This window comes from Aquarana catesbeiana, linkage group LG02 (assembly GCF_042186555.1).
Source record: "Aquarana catesbeiana isolate 2022-GZ linkage group LG02, ASM4218655v1, whole genome shotgun sequence".
In the NCBI taxonomy this organism is placed as follows: domain Eukaryota; kingdom Metazoa; phylum Chordata; class Amphibia; order Anura; family Ranidae; genus Aquarana; species Aquarana catesbeiana.
The window spans coordinates 703,936,858-703,957,966 of NC_133325.1; the positions used below are offsets into that span (position 1 = coordinate 703,936,858).

At 42.9% G+C, this 21,109-nt stretch overlaps 1 protein-coding gene across 1 annotated transcript in view; it reads right to left on the reverse strand.

Annotated features, from left to right (window-relative positions):
* ZRSR2 (zinc finger CCCH-type, RNA binding motif and serine/arginine rich 2) overlaps nt 1-21,109 on the reverse strand; it is a 56,038-nt gene that overhangs the window by 15,924 nt on the left and 19,005 nt on the right. The window contains exons 6-9 of the mRNA XM_073616936.1: nt 20,201-20,239; nt 19,828-19,943; nt 17,502-17,715; nt 5,670-5,725 (exon numbers count right to left, since the gene is read on the reverse strand). Coding sequence (XP_073473037.1) covers nt 5,670-5,725; nt 17,502-17,715; nt 19,828-19,943; nt 20,201-20,239 — 425 coding nt within the window. The remainder of the gene's footprint in view (nt 1-5,669; nt 5,726-17,501; nt 17,716-19,827; nt 19,944-20,200; nt 20,240-21,109) is intronic.

The window sequence follows — 21,109 nt, forward strand, 5'->3', positions numbered from 1 at the left end:
ACACACACAATAAAAAATAAAATATGTATATATATACACGATTTCCCCTCTATTACTTTTCTGGGGACAACCCAAAATTTGGGATTTATTTTTACTTTAACTTTCAATGATAATGGTAAACAGGACAAAATAGGGTGAATCTCCCTAATGGTGGCACAGACAGCAATAAAAACTCACGGGGGTTTAATACATCTCCACTCTACCCAAAACTTAAAAAAAAAAAAAAAATTTCCTTTAAAATAGGTCATCATCCACAGTACATACTGCGTTTCCCCGAAAATAAGACCTACCATTATTTTCCAGGAGGGCTGCAATATAAGCCATACCCCAAAAATAATCCCTAGTTTAAAATGCTTGTAAAATCTACTCTATTACAGTAGTATATAAAATGTACAATGTGTGCGTTTCTGCAACATAACTTCGGTACAGTTCCGCTCAGCTGACCTCCCGCTGCTCTCCTCCTCTTCTCCCAGCAGGGATATCGCGCCCCCCCCCTCCCCCCCTTTGCAGTGCTTGGAACGGGGAAGAGAGCTCTGGTGTGTCACGAGCGGCACTATAACGAAGAAATTCGGCACAATTGTATTACAGAAACACACAAGTTGCACATTATATACTACTGTAAGAGTGGATTTTAGAATTTTACAAGCATTTTAACTCGGTTCACACTGGGGATTCCTGACAGGCAGAGAGGGAGAGAAGACAGCATATTACATTAGAAGAGCTACCCCAGAAGGGTTATAAGATAAATTTAAGTCCCGGGCTTATTTTCTGGAAAACACGGCAATGTCAAAAGAGTCAGAGAATCTGGAGAAATCTCTGTGTACAAGGGACTATGCCGAAAACACAATATTGGATGCCCATGATCTTTGGGACCTCAGACAGCGCTGCATTATAAGCCGGCATCATTCTGTGATGGATATCACTGCATGGGCTCAGGAATACTTCCAAAAATCACTGTCTGACCACAGCTCGCTGTGGCATCCAAAAATGCAAGGAACAGGTCTATCATGCAAAGAAGAAGCCATATCAGGACACGATTCACAAACGCCGCTGTCTTCTCTGGGCCAAACCTCGTTTAACCACCTCAATACCAGGCCTATTCTGGCACTTCTCTCCTACATGTAAAAATAATAATTTTTTTGCTAGAAAAATCACTCAGAACCCCCACACATTATATAGGTTTTATTTAGCAGACACCCTAGGGAATAAAATGGTGGTCATTGCAACTTTTTATCTCGCACGGTATTTGCGCAATAATTTTTCAAACGCCTTTTTTTTTTGGAAAAAAAACGGTTTCATGAATTAAAAAAACAACAAAACAGTAAAGTTAGCCCAATTTTTTTGTATAATGTGAAAGATGATGTTATGCCGAGTAAATAGATACCCAACATGTTACAATTTAAAATTGCGCACAATCATGGAATGGCGCCAAACTTCATAACTTAAAAATCTCCATAGGCGACGCTTTAAAATTTTTTACAGGTTACCAGTTTAGTGTTACAGAAGAGGTCTAGTGCTAGAATTGTTGCACATGCGCTAACGCACGCGGCGATACCTCACATGTGTGGTTTGAGCGGCATTTACATATGTGGGCGGGACTTACGTGTGAGTTCGCGATCTCATGCTGACAGCCGCGATCGCGGCTTCGTTTATTTCCGGGTACCTGGGCGTGACATCATAATGTTGCGCCCGGGCCTCCGACGGTCATAGAGATGACTGGTCACCATCTGGTCACCGGTCATCTCTATCGTTCCCATCCGGCGTCGGCCGTTTCTTTCTCTGGGCCCCCGATGGCATGGGAGAACCCGGAGAAGCACCGGATGGTGGCGGGAGGGGGGGAGTGACGTCCCCTCCCGTCGCCTATAAGAACGATCAAGCGATGGAACTGCCGCTATGATCGTTCTTATCGTGCACAGAATCGACGGCTGAAAAGAATGGTATCTGAATGATGTCTGTAGCTACAGGCATTATTCAGATATCCCTTCACAAAGACAAGGACGTTTATATACAATGGTCTGTTTTGAAGTGGTTAAAATGGTCTGCTGCAAAGTGGAAAATTGTTGTATGGTCAGACATATTATTTATGTAGTAAACATGACCCTGTCCCAACCTTGATACATGCAACATGCCAACAGTTTCAAAATTACCTTTTTTCTTAAAATTATACATTTTCTCAGGTTAAACATTTGATATGTTTTTTTATTTTCTATTGTGAATAAAATATGGGTTTATGAGATCTGCAAATTATTGCATTCTGTTTTTATGTAGATTTTACACAGCTCCCCAACTTTTTGGGAATTGGAGTTGTATTATACATAAACAGAAGGCAAAAAACAAAACACAAAGCTGGGTTTGAAAACTTAGTGTGAATAACTAAACAAAGTGCCTACTGTTGGGCTGGCCTGCAAAACAGTTTTAGATTAGGTTCCCGAGAAGTCTAACCTACTGCAGCATTTATTCAAACACTGCTAACACCAAATGTCCCAGGATGTAGGCTGTGCCTCTTGTATGTATTTCCACTACTTTAGTGTATTGTAAAACAGCATTTTTAAATTGGAACGGAATTCAGAAGAGGAAAATCTCCTATGTTATAGGCAACATTTAGAAATGTTACTTGTGCTCACTCTCCGTATCCTGAAAAATGTACCCTTTTGCCAACACTTCTTGAAAAACAACAGTGCACTTTCTGGTAAATGAGGGTGCCTTGGCAATCCTGTGTCTACAGCCTCATAGATGTTTACCTGCTGTGTGAGATCTAAAGCGCTGCTGCCTCTGAATGCTAAACTGACATGAGGAAGCAAAAGTTCTGCCTCCACACAGAAAGACAGTGCAAAACAAGCTGCGGTAAGTGAATAATGGGGAAAGATCAGCTGCGGGGAGACCACAGGCAATACTGGTGGCTAGTCAATTTCCCGCTGCTGGCCTTTTTTTTTTGGACATTTCTTCCAAAAGGTCAGTGTCTCTAACACACATGCACAAAAAAAAAAAAAAAAACCACGCCACATTCCAAGTTAACTATAGCAGCACAAAATGCTGCCTTCTCTGCTGCAAGATAACTGCAGGCCACTGTCATCTTGATTTCAGATATGCGGCGTATGCCTTATTGGTAGCTGAGAGACTACCATAGGCCAATGTCCCTAATCCTTCAGTCATAGGGCATACTGGGTAGCCAGAGATGCTGCAGAATAATGCTCCCTCTGAATGTATTGCTTCACAAAAGTCATTCCTGCATGCTGTTTGCATGTTCTTTACTTTTATGACAGTGCCTTTTCAAAGTACAACTACACTTGCTACAGGAACTTCAGTCCCCTGAGCTAATCTAACATACAACCCACTTAGTATCTGTACAGTAGGAGTACTGTGTAAATTCAGCCAGCAATGGAGATTACTACACAGAGGATAAAAACTCCACTGGGTGTCACTGCTAATACAGAAGTAAATATGTAGCTAAAGTGACTTGGCCTTTAAGCACTACTGTAATAACATGAATATAGGTTGATATTTTGTGTCTCTGACAAAAACAGAGCTCATAGATGTGTTTAACACAAAGGATTAGCTTGGATCATACTGAGCACTTCAGAAGTTTCTCTGCAGAACACAATGTAAAAACACTGCATGCCCACCTCTGTGAATGAAACATTTTACTTATACTACAATCACCCAGCTCACAGAACGGTTGTTTTGCAGAGATAAGAAATAGTGACTTATTTGTTATCTGGGGTCTGCCTAAAAGACAACATGAAAAAAAAAAATAAAAAAAAAAAAAAATCTGAGTTTGTTCCAAACACCACATGTGCATTTCTGAAACACAAACCAAGCCAAAATAGTGGAAATATAAAATTGATGCAATTATTGTCTGTATCAATTTAGAAATACAGCTAGATAAAAAAAAAAAAAGTTAGAAAACATAGCAGGGAAGAATAGAAAAAAAGAAGAAATCTACTGCTCTGCTTCCTTTCATATACTGCCATATGTAATATCCAAAATACATAGCTCATTGATACAATTTTCTTAGAGCAGATGATCAAATGTTAGTTCCAGTAAACATACGCAATGACAAACACCTCGCTGATGGACATGTTTTTGGATACCAGAACAAAAAATAAATAAAAATAAAAAGTGATCTATACTGCATTTTAATAATTTTATTAATTGCTCTTCTGCAGCCATCACACTGAAGGCAAAGGTCATATGACTCATTCAGGGCCAAACATGTAAACAATAGTGTGTAATCATCAGCAGTGGCAGTTTGACTGAAGCCAAGACCATTCTGTCCCTGTGCTGCCTATGATTACAATCAAATGTTGTTTACATGCTGGCACTAAGCAGTGGCAGCAGCATATAGGGCCCATTTATACTGTATGTAACGTTTTCTTACAAAATATTAAAGTTGATGTAAACCCACTCTCATCATTTCTAAATTACTTCCATATTGCTGATCTATAAGGATATACATACCTCCTGCATGTATCTTTACCTGTCAAATATCTCCCCTTTAGCTGTTTGGAGCCCTGTAATACTCTGGATTCTGTGGGCAGGTCTGTTGTCCAGGGCTCGGTGGGTGGAGTTGTGATGTCAGTAGACTCCCCGCCCACCTCTACACTCCCCTTGGCCAGGCATCAATATTTCTTACACTGAACTTCTTCTGGTCTGGTGGATTATGTGCCATGATCAATAACATCCAGTTAAAACCCAGGAAAGTCACCACATGACTTCAGCATGCCCAATCATGCTGAGGTGTGGAGAAGCCAATCCTGGGAGAGCTGGAGAAGAAAGGAGGGGGTGATGTGAAGTACACAGAATGCCTCTCTCACACTGTGCATGAGATAAGGAAATCACCTGTCACTCACAGCAAGGGGGAAGAAACTGACATCTATTTCTCTGTGTGGCTGTTTTTTTCTTGCTGAAGATAGATAAGAGGACTGCTCAGAGCTGGATTAACTCTTCGCGGCAAGACTGGGCACAGAAGAAATTACATCCTCTGCTGTAACAGATATGAGTCTTAATTATAAAAAAAAAAAAAAAAAAAAAAAAAAAAAATGTGTTTACATCCACTTTAAGTTAAATTCTAATATTGCATATTAAAATATAAAAGGCAAGTTGCCTTTTCTTTATTTTGCTGAAAGCGCGGTTACCAGTTAGTGTTTTATATCAATTGAAAATCGATAGTAAACCGCAAAAAAAGGAAAAAAAAATAAATAAAAATCTTCTCCCTGCAAGTTAAAAGCACAATGTGCCAGTATGCATCGCATACTAGCACATTATTAAAGACGTACCTTAGAATGAAACCCGGTCTTCCTTCCGGGTTCACAGGCTTCAACAGTTTGACTGGCCGAGCCGCGGTGATGTCACTCCCGCGCATGCACGTGGGAGTCACAGCTGTGGCAGGGCTCTCTCAATGGACGGTCTTGTGGATTATGCCGGTGACGTCACTGGCTACTATAAAGTATCTCCTGAACGGTGCACATTTAGTACATTTGTACCTACAGTAAGCCTTATTTTAGGTAAAACAATATAGAGTTTACCACCACTTTAACAAGCCCGGAGTAACACTGGCAACAGCTGCACAGTGCATGCAGCCTGGTTGGAAGTAAACCTTCAAACCGTACAATTCACAGCACAGTAGAGAACTAAAACATAAAAAAAATGTAAATAATAGTAACACTTACGTCTGATATTGTACGTACACATTTCCTCTTAAATGAGGCTCGAAATTACAGCTAACCTGGACAGAAAACACAACAAAGAGATTACACTTAACTTGAATATAACATGTAGTAGATACATATTTCTGCTTATGACTGCTCTACAGGACTTTTACCAGCTGCAAGAGGTGGGGTTTTCTCTACTACATAATACCTCAGGAAACAATAAAAGTATGACAATAAACCTCCCTCCAAAAAAAAAAAAATTATAAACACAATAAAGAGCTATCCAGAGCATTCACAACTGTGTTCGACCCATTCCCACCATTGTACAGAAAGTGAAAACCTTGACAGGTGTGCAACTTCATATCTTAGCTATTACAGGCAAACATAACAGTCTGTAATATTCTTCCTATAGGTGTGTTGGAATATAAATAGCTTACCACTAAGGCATGTGTTTTAATTATCTTCTATGCCAATCTACAAAAATGACATTTGTATTCATATTTATTATAATCAATTTCACAACCACCATTTAATGAAAGGTCTGTATTTTGTGTACAGTGGTCAATGATCACTGACCTCCCCCCAAAACACTGAGCAAAACATGTACACACACAGTTCCATTAAATTCATGGACATCTTTCACATATTGCTTAAAGCGGAGGTCCGCCCATCCCTGAAAAAATTAAAAGCCAGCAGCTACACATACATACACATTTAATGAAATCGGACACTTACCTGTCCTGGAGTCCTGTGATGTCAGCACCGCTGCTGATGTTTCCATCAGCTGTCGGGTGCTGCTGCCGCCGCCATTGCTGGTAGTGGAGCATTACGACTTCACGCCGGGTCCCTACTGCGCATGTGCGAGGCACCACTGCATTCTCCTACTGGCTCGGTGGCGGGGGAAGGAGGAGGAAGCCGAGCCTCTGAAGTAATGTGCCGTGGTGGGGTCTCCCAGAAGTGGGGACAGCGTACCTGTCCCCACTGACAGGATACCGAAAGGTGCCAAATTTGGCCCGGGGGGGGGGAGTGAGCGGAAGTTCGACTTTTGGTTTAAAGTTAACTTGCAGCTGCTGGCAACTGTTGGAGGGAAGATAACGAAGGCGCCCCCTAGTTCCTGTGTGCAGACTTTTTCTTGTCCTACTGTTAAAATCAGGAGTAGTGTTATGGGAAAAAGTAACCAGACCTCTCAGTCACTGTGTAATCCAGCCCTCCCCATTCTCCCTGCATCACTTTTGCTCATTTAGGATACATTTTTTGAGAAAACAGAGATGCAAGGAGGAGAGCAGGAAGGGGCCCACTATGCAGCTACCACAAATGATCTGGTTACTTTTCCAGTTATAAGTAGCACCCCAGATGTTGGAGAATTTTCTACAAGCCAAGTCTGTTCTCAAGCCCCTCCCACTCCATTCAAATAAATACCCAATAATTCTGGGTATGGAGGAGCGTGTGACCACGTTGCACAGAGTCCATGACTACTGGCTTACACAGGACTTTCCATTGCTCCCAATGACTGAATGGAAACTGATGACTCGTATGACTGAACTGAACCAATTGGATGGTAAGTAATGCATTTTCTAACTGCAGCAGAATTTCATTTAAAAACTGAAGACTGCATAGGGACCTCAAATATCGCTAACAAAATAATTAAACAATTGCTGGCAGGTTATCTTGTTCATGCAGCCCAGTTAGTAAGAGTGCAGATCCTATTTTTCAGGCCCATGTGTTTTAAGAGACACATCGCCAACATATTGTGTTTGATTTTCTAGTTGCTATTGATTTGCAAGGCATCACAGTGAGGAGTCGGTGGCCCTGTCCAGAGATGAGGCAGGACCACAGTACAGTCACTACCTGATGGCACATTGCCTGTCAAAAATGTTTCATGGTCTTTTGATCAGACCCTCAGAGAAGAATGAGGAAACATTTAATAATTCATCTGTCAAGCTGTCACGGTGAAAAAAAAACAACAAATACTAAAAAAGTGACATTTGGAGAACAACTCAAGTACAAAGTATCTGAAAGAAAAGTAGAAGTCATCCTTAGCAACCAAATCCCAACGATCAACTGCTTTCACATCAATAGAAATGAAAAGTATAGCTTTAGAAAAGTATTACATGTTAAGAAAATATGTAATCATATAGACATCTTTGTGTGCATGAATATATAATGTCATACACACTCACCTCTGTCATCATGGATTAAGACTTTAAATGGCCTAGTGGGATCGGTAAGCACAGACACCATTTTCAGGGAATCAGGCATCGGACGGTATATGAGCCTTTCTACTGCTGCATTTAAAGCTCAAATTCCAGGAATTACAAAAAAAGCACCATCAAACATTTTTATCGATATTGCAAGGGTTACAAGGTTCAGCTGTGCTGTCAGTCCCCCAAAGCCATTTTTGTAAGATGCTCTGAGCCGCGGTCCCACATTAAGTACAATACAGGATCAATGGCCTACACAGAACATGAGGACAGCAGGGGTGCTTCTTCATCCCACAGTGTTTAAAAAGAACGTTGCAAATTAAAGTTATAAAAAAAAAAAAAAAAAAAAAAAAAAAAAAAAAACCAAACACACACACAAGACTTTACAAACAAACTGGTTATACTTACCTCCTCTGTGCAGTTGGTTTTGCACAGGACAGCCCGGATCCTCCTCTTCTCGGGTCCCTCTTTGCTGATCCTGGCCCCTCCCTCCTATCGAGTGCCCCCACAGTCAGCAGCTTCCTATGGGGGCACTGAAGCCAAGTCACAGCTCCGTGTGCCCATTCAGACACGGGGCCCGACCCGGCCCTGCCCCCTCTCCCCTGATCGGCTGACTGACTGATTGACAGCCGTGGGAGTGAATGGCGCTGCTGCTGTGTCTGAACCAATCAGGAGGAGAGTCCAGGATGGCTTAGACATTCGTGGACATCGCTGGAGAGAGATGGGTCTCAGGTACGTAATTAGGGGGGTGCTGGGGAGGCTGCTACACACAGAAGGTTTTTTGTTTTAATGCATAGATTGCATTAAGATAAAAAAATATTCTGCCTTTACAACTCCTTGAATTCCTAGAGGTGGGCTTTAAAGAGATAAATAAATGGTTGTGGTTGTGGTTGTATTTAGTGGTTTCAGTAGCCGCTCTCTGTTTACCAATTTAACTGGCAAAACCATAATACATATGTAAATGTGGTTTCACCTCTTTGAAAGCCACCGTTGTAGGTAATATATCACAACTACTAAAAAGTTAAATGAAATATATTTTTTTGTTTCAAAATGTTTATTGGAGTTTTCAGTATAACAAAGATATTGCAATGCAGAAATGAAATGTTACAAATATGGCATGGTTTGTATGTATACAGTATAAATACAGTACAACATGAAGTAAACCGTAATCAGTAGACTGCGGCACTGAAATGAATAACCAAACCAAAGAACGGAACAAATAAGAATGTCATTAGGTATTGTAAGACAATATCTTTATTAGTTGTTGTATGAGTATGGTGCGACGTCTTACTTGTGTATACATGTCTAGCCCTCTCCTAGTACTCCGCATTGCAGTTGTCAAAATGGGTATCTGAGTGGAGTGCAGCGTGAGTGATTTGGGGGCTTATGTTAAATATATGGGGGGCCAGGCATGGGAGAAAATGAGGTCAGGGGAGAAAGGGGGAAGGGTGTGAAGGGTAGGTAGGGCAAAAGGGAGGGGGGGGGGGGGGGAGGGGTGGAATAGGGGGTCTGGGAAATCTCTGACTCCTCCAGGTGAGGGTGGGGGTGGTTGGGAGCAACCAAAATGTGTGAGTAAGGGACAAATCGGGGGTGGAACCCCAGCAAGATGGGGGCAAAGGATGAGTATATCTAGACCGTGTGTAGGTATAGCCTGAGTGGTCATGTTATATGACCTAGTCACTGTATGTAGGAGAGTCCAGAATGGACTTGTATTCTGGCAGAGTCTTAAAGTGGGTCCAGCACGCCCACTTATGGTTAAATTTCGTTGGGGTGTCTTGAGCGATATGTATAAGTTTTTCCATTTCTTCTATTTTGTTTATTCTGACAAACCATTCAGCTAGGGTAGGTATTTTATGTGATTTCCAGTGTATGGGTATACATTGTTTTGCTGCATTTATCAAATACATCATAAGTGATTTATGGTATGTGCCATGTGGGTGGGAAGAGAGATGGAGGAGGAACTGAGCTGGGGCGAAATCTATATTGTAGGTGGTGATCCGTTCGATCATTTTGTGAACCTCTGACCAAAAAGTTTGGAGAGGGGTGCAGGACCACCACATATGGAGTAAAGTACCCTTTGCTTGGTGGCACCTCCAGCATGTTTCGGGAATGTTGGATTTAAATTTGTGCAATATTGCTGGGGTATGGTACCACCTTGACAATATTTTGAATCCATTCTCTTGAGTGGAGACATTTATTGAGCCTTTATGTATGTGCGAGAATATACGCTCCCAGCTCTCTTCCGGTATTTGTATTGAAAGATCTTTCTCCCATTTTTTGCAAAACTGACTGTCGTTGGCTTTGAGGTCAGCAAAAAGCATATTGTGTATCTGAGAAATGAGGTGTGTTTGTGGTGATGATTTGGTACATAGAGATTCAAAGGGTGTAAGTTGCCTGGAACATTGACCTGTCTTATCGAGTGTTTGGAGGTAATATGTTATCATTAGGTATGTCCACTGTGGGATAGGTGTTTTTTCGGAGCGTGATGCTAGTTGCATTGCAGGGATGATTTTGCCCTGGTGGAGGAAGTGGAATGCACTGGTTTGTCCTTGAGGTAGATGATCATCTAGAAACTGGTGGTACATGCCAGGGGGGAAGTCCGGGTTCAGTTTTATTGGTGTCAGTGGGCTGGGAGTAGAAGAGAGCGAAACCTTTTTGCAAGTTAAGTGGAAGTAACGCAGGGTGGGACCTATCGTCGGGTGAGTTTGGATCTCTTGTGGGATATGGTGAAGAGAGATCCACGGGAGTGATTTACATTCTAATTTCGTGAAGGAGGCTTCAAGGGAAACCCAGTCTTTTTGTTGAGTGTGGACATTCCAGTCCACTATCCTGGTGAGATGGGTGGCTATGTGGTAGTTGGAGATGTCGGGAAGACCTATTCCACCTAGATTTTTCGGGAGGGAGAGCAAGAGATGGCTTATTCTGTGTTTATGTTTACCCCATAAGAACTTAGAACTGATCTGCCTGTATGACTTGAAAAATAGAGGGGGAATCTGTATCGGTATCGCTTGTAGTAAATATAAAATCCGGGGGAGAGCGTTCATTTTCAGAATGGCCGCTCTGCCAAACCACGAGAATGTCATTTTATTCCAAGTGTCAAAGTCCGAGGTTAATTTGTTTAAGAGGGGGAGAAAGTTTTTACTGTATAGGTCAGCGAGTGAAGATGTGATTTGTATCCCTAAGTACGTTAACGCGTCCTGTTTCCATTGGAATGGGAAGTTGTGTTTGCATTGGTCCACTGTATGTTGGGTTAGGGATATGTTAAGGGCGAAAGATTTAGAGAAGTTAATCTTCAGATTGGATAGGGACTGAAATAATTTAAATTCCGATAGTAATATTGGTAAGGTTGTTAAAGGTTGTGAGAGGAATAGTAGTATATCGTCCGCGTAAGCAGCATACTTATATTCTTTTACTGGTGAGAGAATTCCTTTTATGTCCGGGTTGAGTTTTATTTTCCTTAGAAAGGGTTCTAGGGTTAATACAAAGAGGAGGGGTGATAGGGGGCACCCCTGCCTCGTTCCGTTATGGATCGGGAAGGCGTTCAACAGAGTACCATTGATCCTTACCTTCGCTATTGGAGAGCTATATAGTGACATGATAAAGCCGATCAACTGAGGACCAAGTCCTATGGCTTGCAAAACCGCTAGCATGTAATCCCAGGATACTCTGTCGAACGCCTTCTCCGCATCCAATGACAAGAAAAATCCTTTTTGTTTAGTGCGTGTGATCAGGTGATGTAGGTTAATTGCTTTGCAGGTGTTATCCCTGGCTTCTCTGCCAGGGATAAAGCCGACTTGATCGTGGGATATAATGGAGGGGAGAAGTGTTAATGGTCTATTGGCTAGAATTTTGGAGAAGATTTTGATGTCTACATTTAATAAGGAAATCGGCCTATAGTTTTTAGTGTGGGAGGGGTCCTTGCCTTCTTTTGGAATCACTACTATGTGGGCTTCTAGCATCCCACTAGTGAGGGGGTTAGTGGGGGAGAGAGAATTAAAGGTCCGTAGGAATGGGGCTTGAAGAATGTCTGTAAACGTTTTGTAATAGGCGGCCGGGAGGCCATCCGGGCCCGGGCTTTTACCAGGCTTAATTTGTTTGATGGCCTGGGACCATTCTGTAAAGGTAATTGGTAAGTCGAGGGATGCTGATATCTCTGGGGATAGTTTCTCAGGGGCATATTTATCTAGGAATGTTTTGATATTTCGGATTTTTATTGGAGTAGGAGTAGGTGTTGGTTCAGATGTCTGTAGGTCATAAAAGGGATGAATAATAGTTCGCAAATTCCTTTGCTATTTCTTCATTTTGTGTGAGGGAATGTCCTGAAGTGGAATGTAATTTGTGTATTGTGTTATCAGTTTTTTGTTTGCGTAGAGCCCTGGCTAACAGTCTGCCGCTTTTGTTACCGAACTCATAAAATAGTTTGTGTGAGAGGATGAACTTTTTTTAAGGTTAGAGTAAATTTCCTCTTTGATAAGTGTACGGATCTCTGTTAGTTCTGCTTGGGTGTCTTGCGCTAGCGTTTGTTTATGGGATGCTTCTAGCTTTTTGAGTCTCTGAAAAAGGTTATGTAGGGTGGCTTTTTTGGCTTTTCTGATGGAAGCTGTGATAGATATTAGTTTCCCTCTTATTACGCATTTGTGTGCTTCCCATTGCGTCAGGGGGGATGTATCTGGGGTATTATTCTCTATAAAGTAATCCTTCAGACAGGAGCGGATTTCTGCTACCTGTATTTCGTCCGTCAGGAGTGTGTGATCTAATTTCCATAAGTAGGGACGTTGGGGGGTGTCCGAGAGATTGAGTGACATCGAGATGGGATGATGGTCTGAGAATGACATCGGGTCTATAGTCGCGGTGGAGAGGGTGGGAAGGTCTGGTTGTGATAGGAATAAGTAGTCGATACGGGAATATTTATTATGTGGGGCTGAGAAAAACGTGTAGTCCTTGTCTGATGGATGTAGGGTTCTCCACGAGTCGTGTAGAGCTAGGTCTTGTAGACATTTTTTGATTTGTTTTAGGGCTCTGTATGGAAGATGAGATTTGCCTGTTGAGGAATCTACAATGGGGTCAAGGGGGACATTGAAATCCCCCCCCCAGAATCAGGAGACCTTCCTGAAAGGATGATAATTCTCTCGTTATTGTGCAGAAGAACGGAACCTGAGAGGTGTTAGGGCTATAAATGTTTGCTAGGGTGATTGGTCTATTGTTGAATGTGCCTTTGATGAAGATGAATCTACCTTGTGCATCCGTTAAAGTATCCGAAATTTGCAGGTGTGTATTCTTGGAAAGAAGAATTGAAACTCCCTTTGTCTTTGAAGAAGGTGTAGTGGCGTGATAACAGTGGGGGAAGAAGTGGTTTGCCAGATTAGGGATGTTAGTGCTAGAGAAGTGAGTCTCCTGTATGAATATTACATCTGCCTTTGAGCTACGCATTTGAGCGAGTAGCTGTGAGCGCTTCTCAGGGATATTTAGGCCCTTTGCGTTGATAGATATGACTTTCAACGAATGGGTGAGTGGTTGCGCCTGACGGGGTGCCATTGTCTCTCTAAAGAGGCTTGGAAACCTCGGTTTATGAGGGTATGTAGGAGGAGTCAGAGATTAGGTTGTGGGTGTGTTTGGGTTTAGGACAGGAGGATATTAGCGTAGCGATAAGGGTAGGGGTGTGTGTAAGGGAGTGGTGGGAGGGTGTGTGGAGGAGAGGTTTCAGGGGAAGTGAGCAAGGAAACCGGTTGTGTGGGTCGGCTGGCGGACCCACTAGTTAAATACGGGGGGACCGGTATGAGTCAGCTAGAACCACTGGGTTCTGCTGTGTGCGGGAGTGGAAGGTGACGTTCAGAGAAAGGAGGTCGTCCTGAGTCCCATTGAGGTCATGACGGGCGAAGTGAATGGTCGCTTAATATGCGGGTCGGGGCTCCACAGTGGGTGTTAAGGGAATCCCCTTGTGGGCCCGAATGGTATCTTAAAAGTTTTCTGACTATGGTGTGTTGGGGGTGAAATCGCATCCTTATCATAGGAGATCTATGAGTTATGATATTGTGTATATGTCACGGGAGATTTAGGGGTGTTTTGATTTGAGAGATGTAATCTAGAGAGTGGGCAGGTTCATTATCGTGTGATACTTGTTTGTTAATGAAGAGGTGATATTGACTTACTGCCTCTTATGCCAAGAGAACTGTCATTGGTTAAAATTGAAATGAGTAATAAAGGTTTTTTTTTTTTTTTGTTAATAATTATAAAACTGTATAGGCCTCGGGTAGCGTTCATGAGAATGAAGGTGTACGGTACCTGTAGGCCTGGTAACTTTCAAAATAACTAGCGAACTTTCACCTTTATGAACTTAACCAACTAAACGAAACAAAAGGTTAACGGAAACAATCATACCTGTAAAAGAGAGGGTGGATCAACAATAAGAACTCCCTGGTGTCGAGAGGGGCACGCTCTGCCGCAAGCTCTGGGCAAAATCTTTGAGAGTTACACCCTGCTGGTGTTTAAATAATCAGTGTAATAAATTCTGTGGGGGAGGGTCAGGCTGAGGTTAGAGTGTTCAGCGTACGTGGGTAGGTATTTTTGGTGTGGATCGCTTACCAGAGCCCGCCCCTGTCGACCTCCAGAACGACTTCTGTGTACTCTGTTGCCTAGGGTTTAAACATATTAGAGTTATATATCATAATGGAAAACATAAGAGAAACTAGGGAGGGGCGGGGTTGTATGACAATAACTCTGACCGTCTCTCAACTAATGGTACCAATATTCACGTATGAACAGTAAAATGGTGTTGTTATGCTAAGGAACACTTGCATGTGAAAGTGAGCTATGGGGTGATGCTCTGAGCTATTTATCCTAAAAGGTGAGAGAGTGTGAGAGGAGGCCCTAAGTTACAAAAAATAATAAAATGGAGGGAGAGAAGTAGGGGTATAGGGGGAAAAGGATGAGAATAGAAAGACATTTATATTTACTGCAGGTGTCCATCATTTTATGTCAGAGCAGCTTCTCTTGTTCTTCTGTTTGGGTGTCTTCTGAAATCCAGGCGTTACCAGGCCGTTAGGTGATCCTGGCTCTGCGATGTGCAGGGGAGGCTGTGGGGCTGCCGTTCCTCGGCAGGTCAAGGTCTCGTTGTGGGGAGAAATGCAGCCTTTGGTGGTGTCGGCGGCGTCCAAGGTGAAAGTTTCCTGCTTCTGCTATGCCGTCCATCGAAGTGGCTCTGTGCAGCTGGGGGAGACGAAAATCGCTGTACCAGTCTGGCAGGGCGACAATTGGGATATCCAGTGTAGAGCAGAAGTGGTCCAAGTCCTCAGGGACTCTGAGGAGGGCTGTACGTCCCTGGTGCGAAGCAGAGAGACCAAAGGGGAATTTCCATCGGTATGCGATAGACCTGGTTCGCAGAATGTCGAGTAGGGGCCTCAATTCACGTCTCCTCTGCAGGGTAATGTTGGAGAGATCCTGATAGATTTTGACGTTTGAGCCTTGGTATATTATCTGATTACGATTTCTGGAGGCCCTTAAAATGTCCTCTTTTAGTGAGAAATCTATGAGACAGCAGACGGTGTCTCTGGGGGGGTCTGTATCTCTCCCTCTTGGTCGTAGCACCCTGTGTATGCATTCAAAACCCACCGGGGCATCTTGGGGCCTGTTCAGGAGCTCATTCACAATGGTAGTGACTGCTTGGGATAACTGGATCGATCGATTCTGGTATCCCTCTAAATCGGAGGTTGCGGCGTCTCCCGCGATTGTCGAGATCTTCCATGTGGCGATTTATGTCTCTTAAGTGTATGGCATGGGACTCCGTGAGCTGCTGAACATGGCGCAGGGAAGCCTCGTGTCGTGTCTGGGTAGTTTCAACCTCTTCTACTCTGAGTGAGATTGCCTGTATGTCGGAACGCATGTCTGAGATGGCCGCCATTAAAGTGTTTTTTATGTCTGCGGCGACAGTATGGAGATCATCCAGGTTTACTGCGGGAGGGTGTCTCTGTTCTGTCCCCGTGCCTGCTCTGCTCTGTGTGCCTGAGCTGGGGGTGCTGGCGCTCTGGGGCTGCGGTTTACTCGAGGCCGCTGGCTGAGCGGCCTGCATGGCGCCTCTGGGCCGGGAGCGGAAGATCTCGGGAATATGCTCTCCCCGCGGGGGGTTTTGGTTCCGAGGGGTTCTGGATTGGGATACTGAGGTGCTGCGGGCTGTTCTTACCATAGCAGGTGGTCGTCTGGTAGCGAAACGCTAGTGTAGCGGGACCTCATGGACGGGAGCTTCAGCACAACGCGTCCATCTTAGAGCGGCTCCAAACCACGCCCCTCGTTAAATGAAATATATAGTGATTTTCTACATACCTTTTTATGGCCAGGTAAAAATAACATTTTGCATATGAATATTATGTAGTATTTACACAGCCAAAAGATGGAACGTGTGGCTCCTTTCACTATTCTGAGTATACGAGTAGGCGAGTATATAAAAAGGTCACATTTACACACAGAACTGAACACATCTAGAGGAATGGTCCCTTATCAGAGCACTCTGTACAAAAATAAAAGCGAGACACAGGTGTGAAAGGCAGTTGCATCTGTTCTACTAAGGCTCGGTTCACATTGGTGCGATACGGGAACCCTGCAAATCCACTGTGGGTTCCCGCATCGCACCTGACTCACAGGCAGTTCACGCCGCTGGGAGTGTCAATACAAAGTTAATGACACCCTCAGATCGGTTCGCATATTGCAGTGCGAACTGTCAATTCGGACAGGAATCGGATCGCATGGGTGTGAACACCCATGTCACATATATTGTAATTAAAAATATAGAAACAAATAGTTTTATAAAATCTGCACAATATAACATTGTGTATATTGTTAAAAAGATGAAGTAGCAATGTTTTTTGTTTACACATTATTTAAATGTGGTTGATATCTACATCCAGTAGATGTTTTTGAGATCATATTGAATTTGTGTGTGCCAATTAAGATCTCCATGCATTTTTTGAACATACATTTTACAAACATTTGTACAAAATTTCTTTAGTTTCTGTGCTTTCTGAAAATGTACTGTCAGGGGATCTTTGACAAACTTTTAAGCCTGTGATATGAAAGTGAAAAATATCAAATAGTCTCCTGAGGTGAAAAGTGGAAGGCAGTGCCCATCAGTCAATTTAAACTTCTTGTAACTTTCTGGGTATAGACACACTTACTTTATTTACAGAACATTGTCATGAAATTCTGTAGTTGCAGCATGACTGACACCTGCTGGCCACAATCAAAAATTGTTTCCATCTTTCTAAAACTCCTTAGGCTCAAAAGTGGAACTTCTGCTTATCTGTCTCCTCCCCCCCTCCAGTGCCACATTTGGCAGGTCCCCCTTCCCCACTTCCAGAGACGGTGCCGTCCCTCGGAAGTTTGGCCCCCTCCTCCTTCCTCCACCGCTGGGCCAATTAGAAAGCACAGCACACTTTACATGCGCAGTAGGGAACCGGCGGCAGCACCCAACAGCCGATCCGAAAATCGTCTGGGGTGCCGATATCGCGGGAACCCCGGACAGTTAAGTGTCCTAATTTTAAAAGTCAGCAGCTACAGTACTTGTAGCTGCTGACTTTGAATTTTTCGTGGGGGGGGGCGGAACACCTCTTTAAGGAAAGCAGAAATAACCTTTGAGGATAAGTACTAAGGGGAGCTTTACCTTGAATTGGATGAGTTGTCCAACACTCTTAAATTCAGGTACAACGTCATCATAGAATTCTAAAAACTGCTGGTAAATTTCTTCATCTCCATATTCCAAGCTGGCATCTGTGTCGTAATCATCCCGTCTGCACTGCTCCATACCATACGAAATAAACATGCTACGGATAAGGAGGGTCTGGCTCGAAGAGGGGTAGCCGTGCTTGCGGGAACACCTGTGTATTAGGGCAAAAAGATGCAGAACCCAATAGGGATTATCATCCATAATATTATAAAGGTCAAACTGAAGGCAGAGTCAGTCCACCTAAATCTAGATTTGTCTTGAGTGAGCTGAATCACATACTGAAATCTGTAGCCCATCATGAATTCTCATTCTCCTTGATGCATTATCTATAAAATTAAAAATCAGGCAACATAAGATGTGTAAAAATTGCAGCAGGCCACACTGCCACTGAAGGCCCTGCCATAGGAAACAATAAGGGATAATATAACCCACCTCCATATATTGCAGAGTGTCTTATTCTTTAATTTTTTTTTTTTTGTCCTCACAAGAAGTTAAACCATTTTACTAGAGTTAACACTTTTAGCATTTAAATTCTAACTGCAACTTCAGACTTCAAGTAATAGTGAACATATAAAGAATGTAAATACTGCAGCTTTTCATAAAGAGAACAAGTCATTAGTCACGACTGGGCTGATAGAACAATTTAAGACAAATATTCAGATTTTTGTTAGGGCTCTTTTACATGGGTGGACTCCGGCAAAGGATCCGCCTGCTCAGCGGGGGATCTGTCTGTCTGCTGAGCAGGCGGATGACAGGTCTGTGTCTGCTCCTCTTGTTGGATATAAACAAACCACCTGTCCTTTTACATCTGACTGTCATCCAATCCAATCTGCCAGACAGATGGGGGAATGGATTCCCCATCCGTCCGTTTTTAGCGGATAGGATCGGATGTTGTCAGGTGTCAACAGTCACATGTCCAAGGACAACGCCGCTCTAGGGCAATGGATGGTCTGATCAGGTCTACCTGAAAAGCTGACAGGTGGATCAGATTAGTCCGCCCATGTGAAAGGGGCCCATCTGGCCACTCTTGTTTATGAAATTATTATTTGCCCCTTTATTTACCTATACTGAAATTCTAACCATTCAAAATGTCTTAGGGCATATGTTGACAGGTGTTTAAATGCTGTCTTTGCTATACCACATGCATCATAAAGCAGGTCAAACAGACTGAACTGCCATTTGTACTGCTTAATTCTAATCAATAGGATTTTAACGATCTGCATTTCCGACACATCAGAGGAAAACAACATCTGGCAGCATGAGCCCTTATTCTGTTTTGGACATAGCAGGGAATGGATAGGACAGTGCCTCTAGGGGTGACTGATCGCAGCCAATTTTCACATGCCTCGGACTTGGAGTAAACTCCCTTTTAACCTCCAGTATGAATAGGTGAAGCAACAGTGGGTTCAAAAGGAATGCGTTGGCTTAGAATTTCACAGTACAATTTTAGGACCAGAGGATGGGAACTATGAAGCTAAAGTGATTTAACTAGCACATTTTTTTCTAAAAACACAGGAAGTTTAGAGTTCATTTAATGGAGGGTCAACTCCTTAAGGTGTTACTAAACCCAGGACCCTGCATTCACTATATCTGGTCTCCCACAGTACACAGAACATGTAAATGCAATTATTTTAGTAAATATAACCTTATAAATACCTTTTCTCATCAGCAGTATATAGCAGTCTTGTGACTTCTATCAGTGCCTGGTTTAAGCTTGTAGAAGAAATTTTCCTACTGCACTGGCTGTCCGATCAGGATGCAGGACCCCCGACTCTCTGTCTGGACAGTGCCAATAGGCCCTGTGCTGATCACATGCACTCTCCCAAAGGAAATAAAAATGAAAAAACACCTCTAGCAATACACTCCAAAATGAGCATGTGCAGCCTGATTCCATTTATGCCTCCTTATCCGGACATGTTTTGGAGACAAATGCAAGAAGGGGAGGATCTGTGCATACAGGATCAAACAGTCTTTTTACACAATTACCCTTAGGTTCCACAGTGAGTATAACAAGCATGCTTTACTGCATATACAGACTGATTTTACTGTCGAGGGTTTAGTAACACTTTAAGACAAATGCAACAATGAATGGCATGATGTTCTCTTCAGCAAATGTAAGTGTAAATTTCAAGTCCAGGCCTACAAGTACAGCAAGCTTGTGATCAGACACACCTTGAGCGCATCAAAACAATTTAGAGGGTATGAAAAGTTCAAAAACATTAACAAACTTCTACAATAATGAACATAGGGTTTTGTCAATTACCTTTCACCAAATCTACAGGATCCCGTTTTGAGGTAAAACGGGCAATTAGCTCTGTCTTTTTCTGTGCCATAACCGTCTGATGCCTCTGGATTGTGCCATGTGCCACCGTTTTCTAACTGCGGAGGAAACAGACATGATATCAACCAAGAAATGGGTTTGACCACCTTTGTGCTCTTATTGAGATAAAGAAGAAATTTATTTTATTAGCTAATTAATGCTAGGAATGTAAAGGTGCTCAAACCCAATAGAAGACGGAAACTTATCACACACTTTAACTGAAACAAAATCTTAGTTGAGCTTCACATTAGCTTAGCCATGTAATATCACCATCTTTGTATCTTTCGTCAAGCCCAGATAATGCCATATATCTTACCTGACTCTCTGCTTCATCCAGCATCTTCTGAACGGCCTCCTAGAAATGGTGTAAACACAGGGCTAGTAAAAACCTCCATAGTGCACAGTATCTGCTTCATGGGTTAAGAATGTCTAACATGTATAACTTACACAAGCTAAAAGACTACATAATGGTTACTAAAATTATACTATATAATGCAATTTATAAAAAGACAACAGTTAATAATCTAATAATTTACAAGTCTCCCCACTGTCAGAATACAATAGCCCAGCTGGGAGTATTTCCCCATCCACAATCGGCTGGTTGAACAAAAATAAATAAATACCGTATTTATCGGCGTATAACACGCACATTCATTTTAAGAGGGAAGTTTCAGGAAAAATACTTAAATTTTAAATAAGGGACTTTGAAGCAAAATAAGGTTCAGTGCCCATCTGCAGCTTCACCATTGCCATCAATGCAGCCTCATCAGTCCACATCAAAGCAGCCTCACCATTGCCATCATTGCAGCAGCCTTACCATTGCCATCACTGCAGCAGCCTCACCATTGCCATCAATGTAGCAGCCTCACCATTGCCATCAATGCAGCAGCCTCACCCTTGCCCTCAATGCAGCAGCCTCACCATTGCCTTCAATGCAGCCTGATCAATGCCCATATGCAGCCTAGAGGGGACAGGGAGGGGGGCGGGATGAGCGCCGACATATTACATACAGTGAGAATCTCCTATGATAGACAGAACAGTGGTCCAATGGCGGCCCAGGAGACCGGACTTCCTATTACAGAGGCCGCCAAGTAAACAGGAGATTCTCACTGGATGTAATCTGACGGCGCTCATCCCGCCCCCTCCCTGTCCCCTTCGAGGCAGCTAAAATTGAAGTATTGGCGTATAACACGCACACGCTATTTGCACCCGATTTTCATGGTAA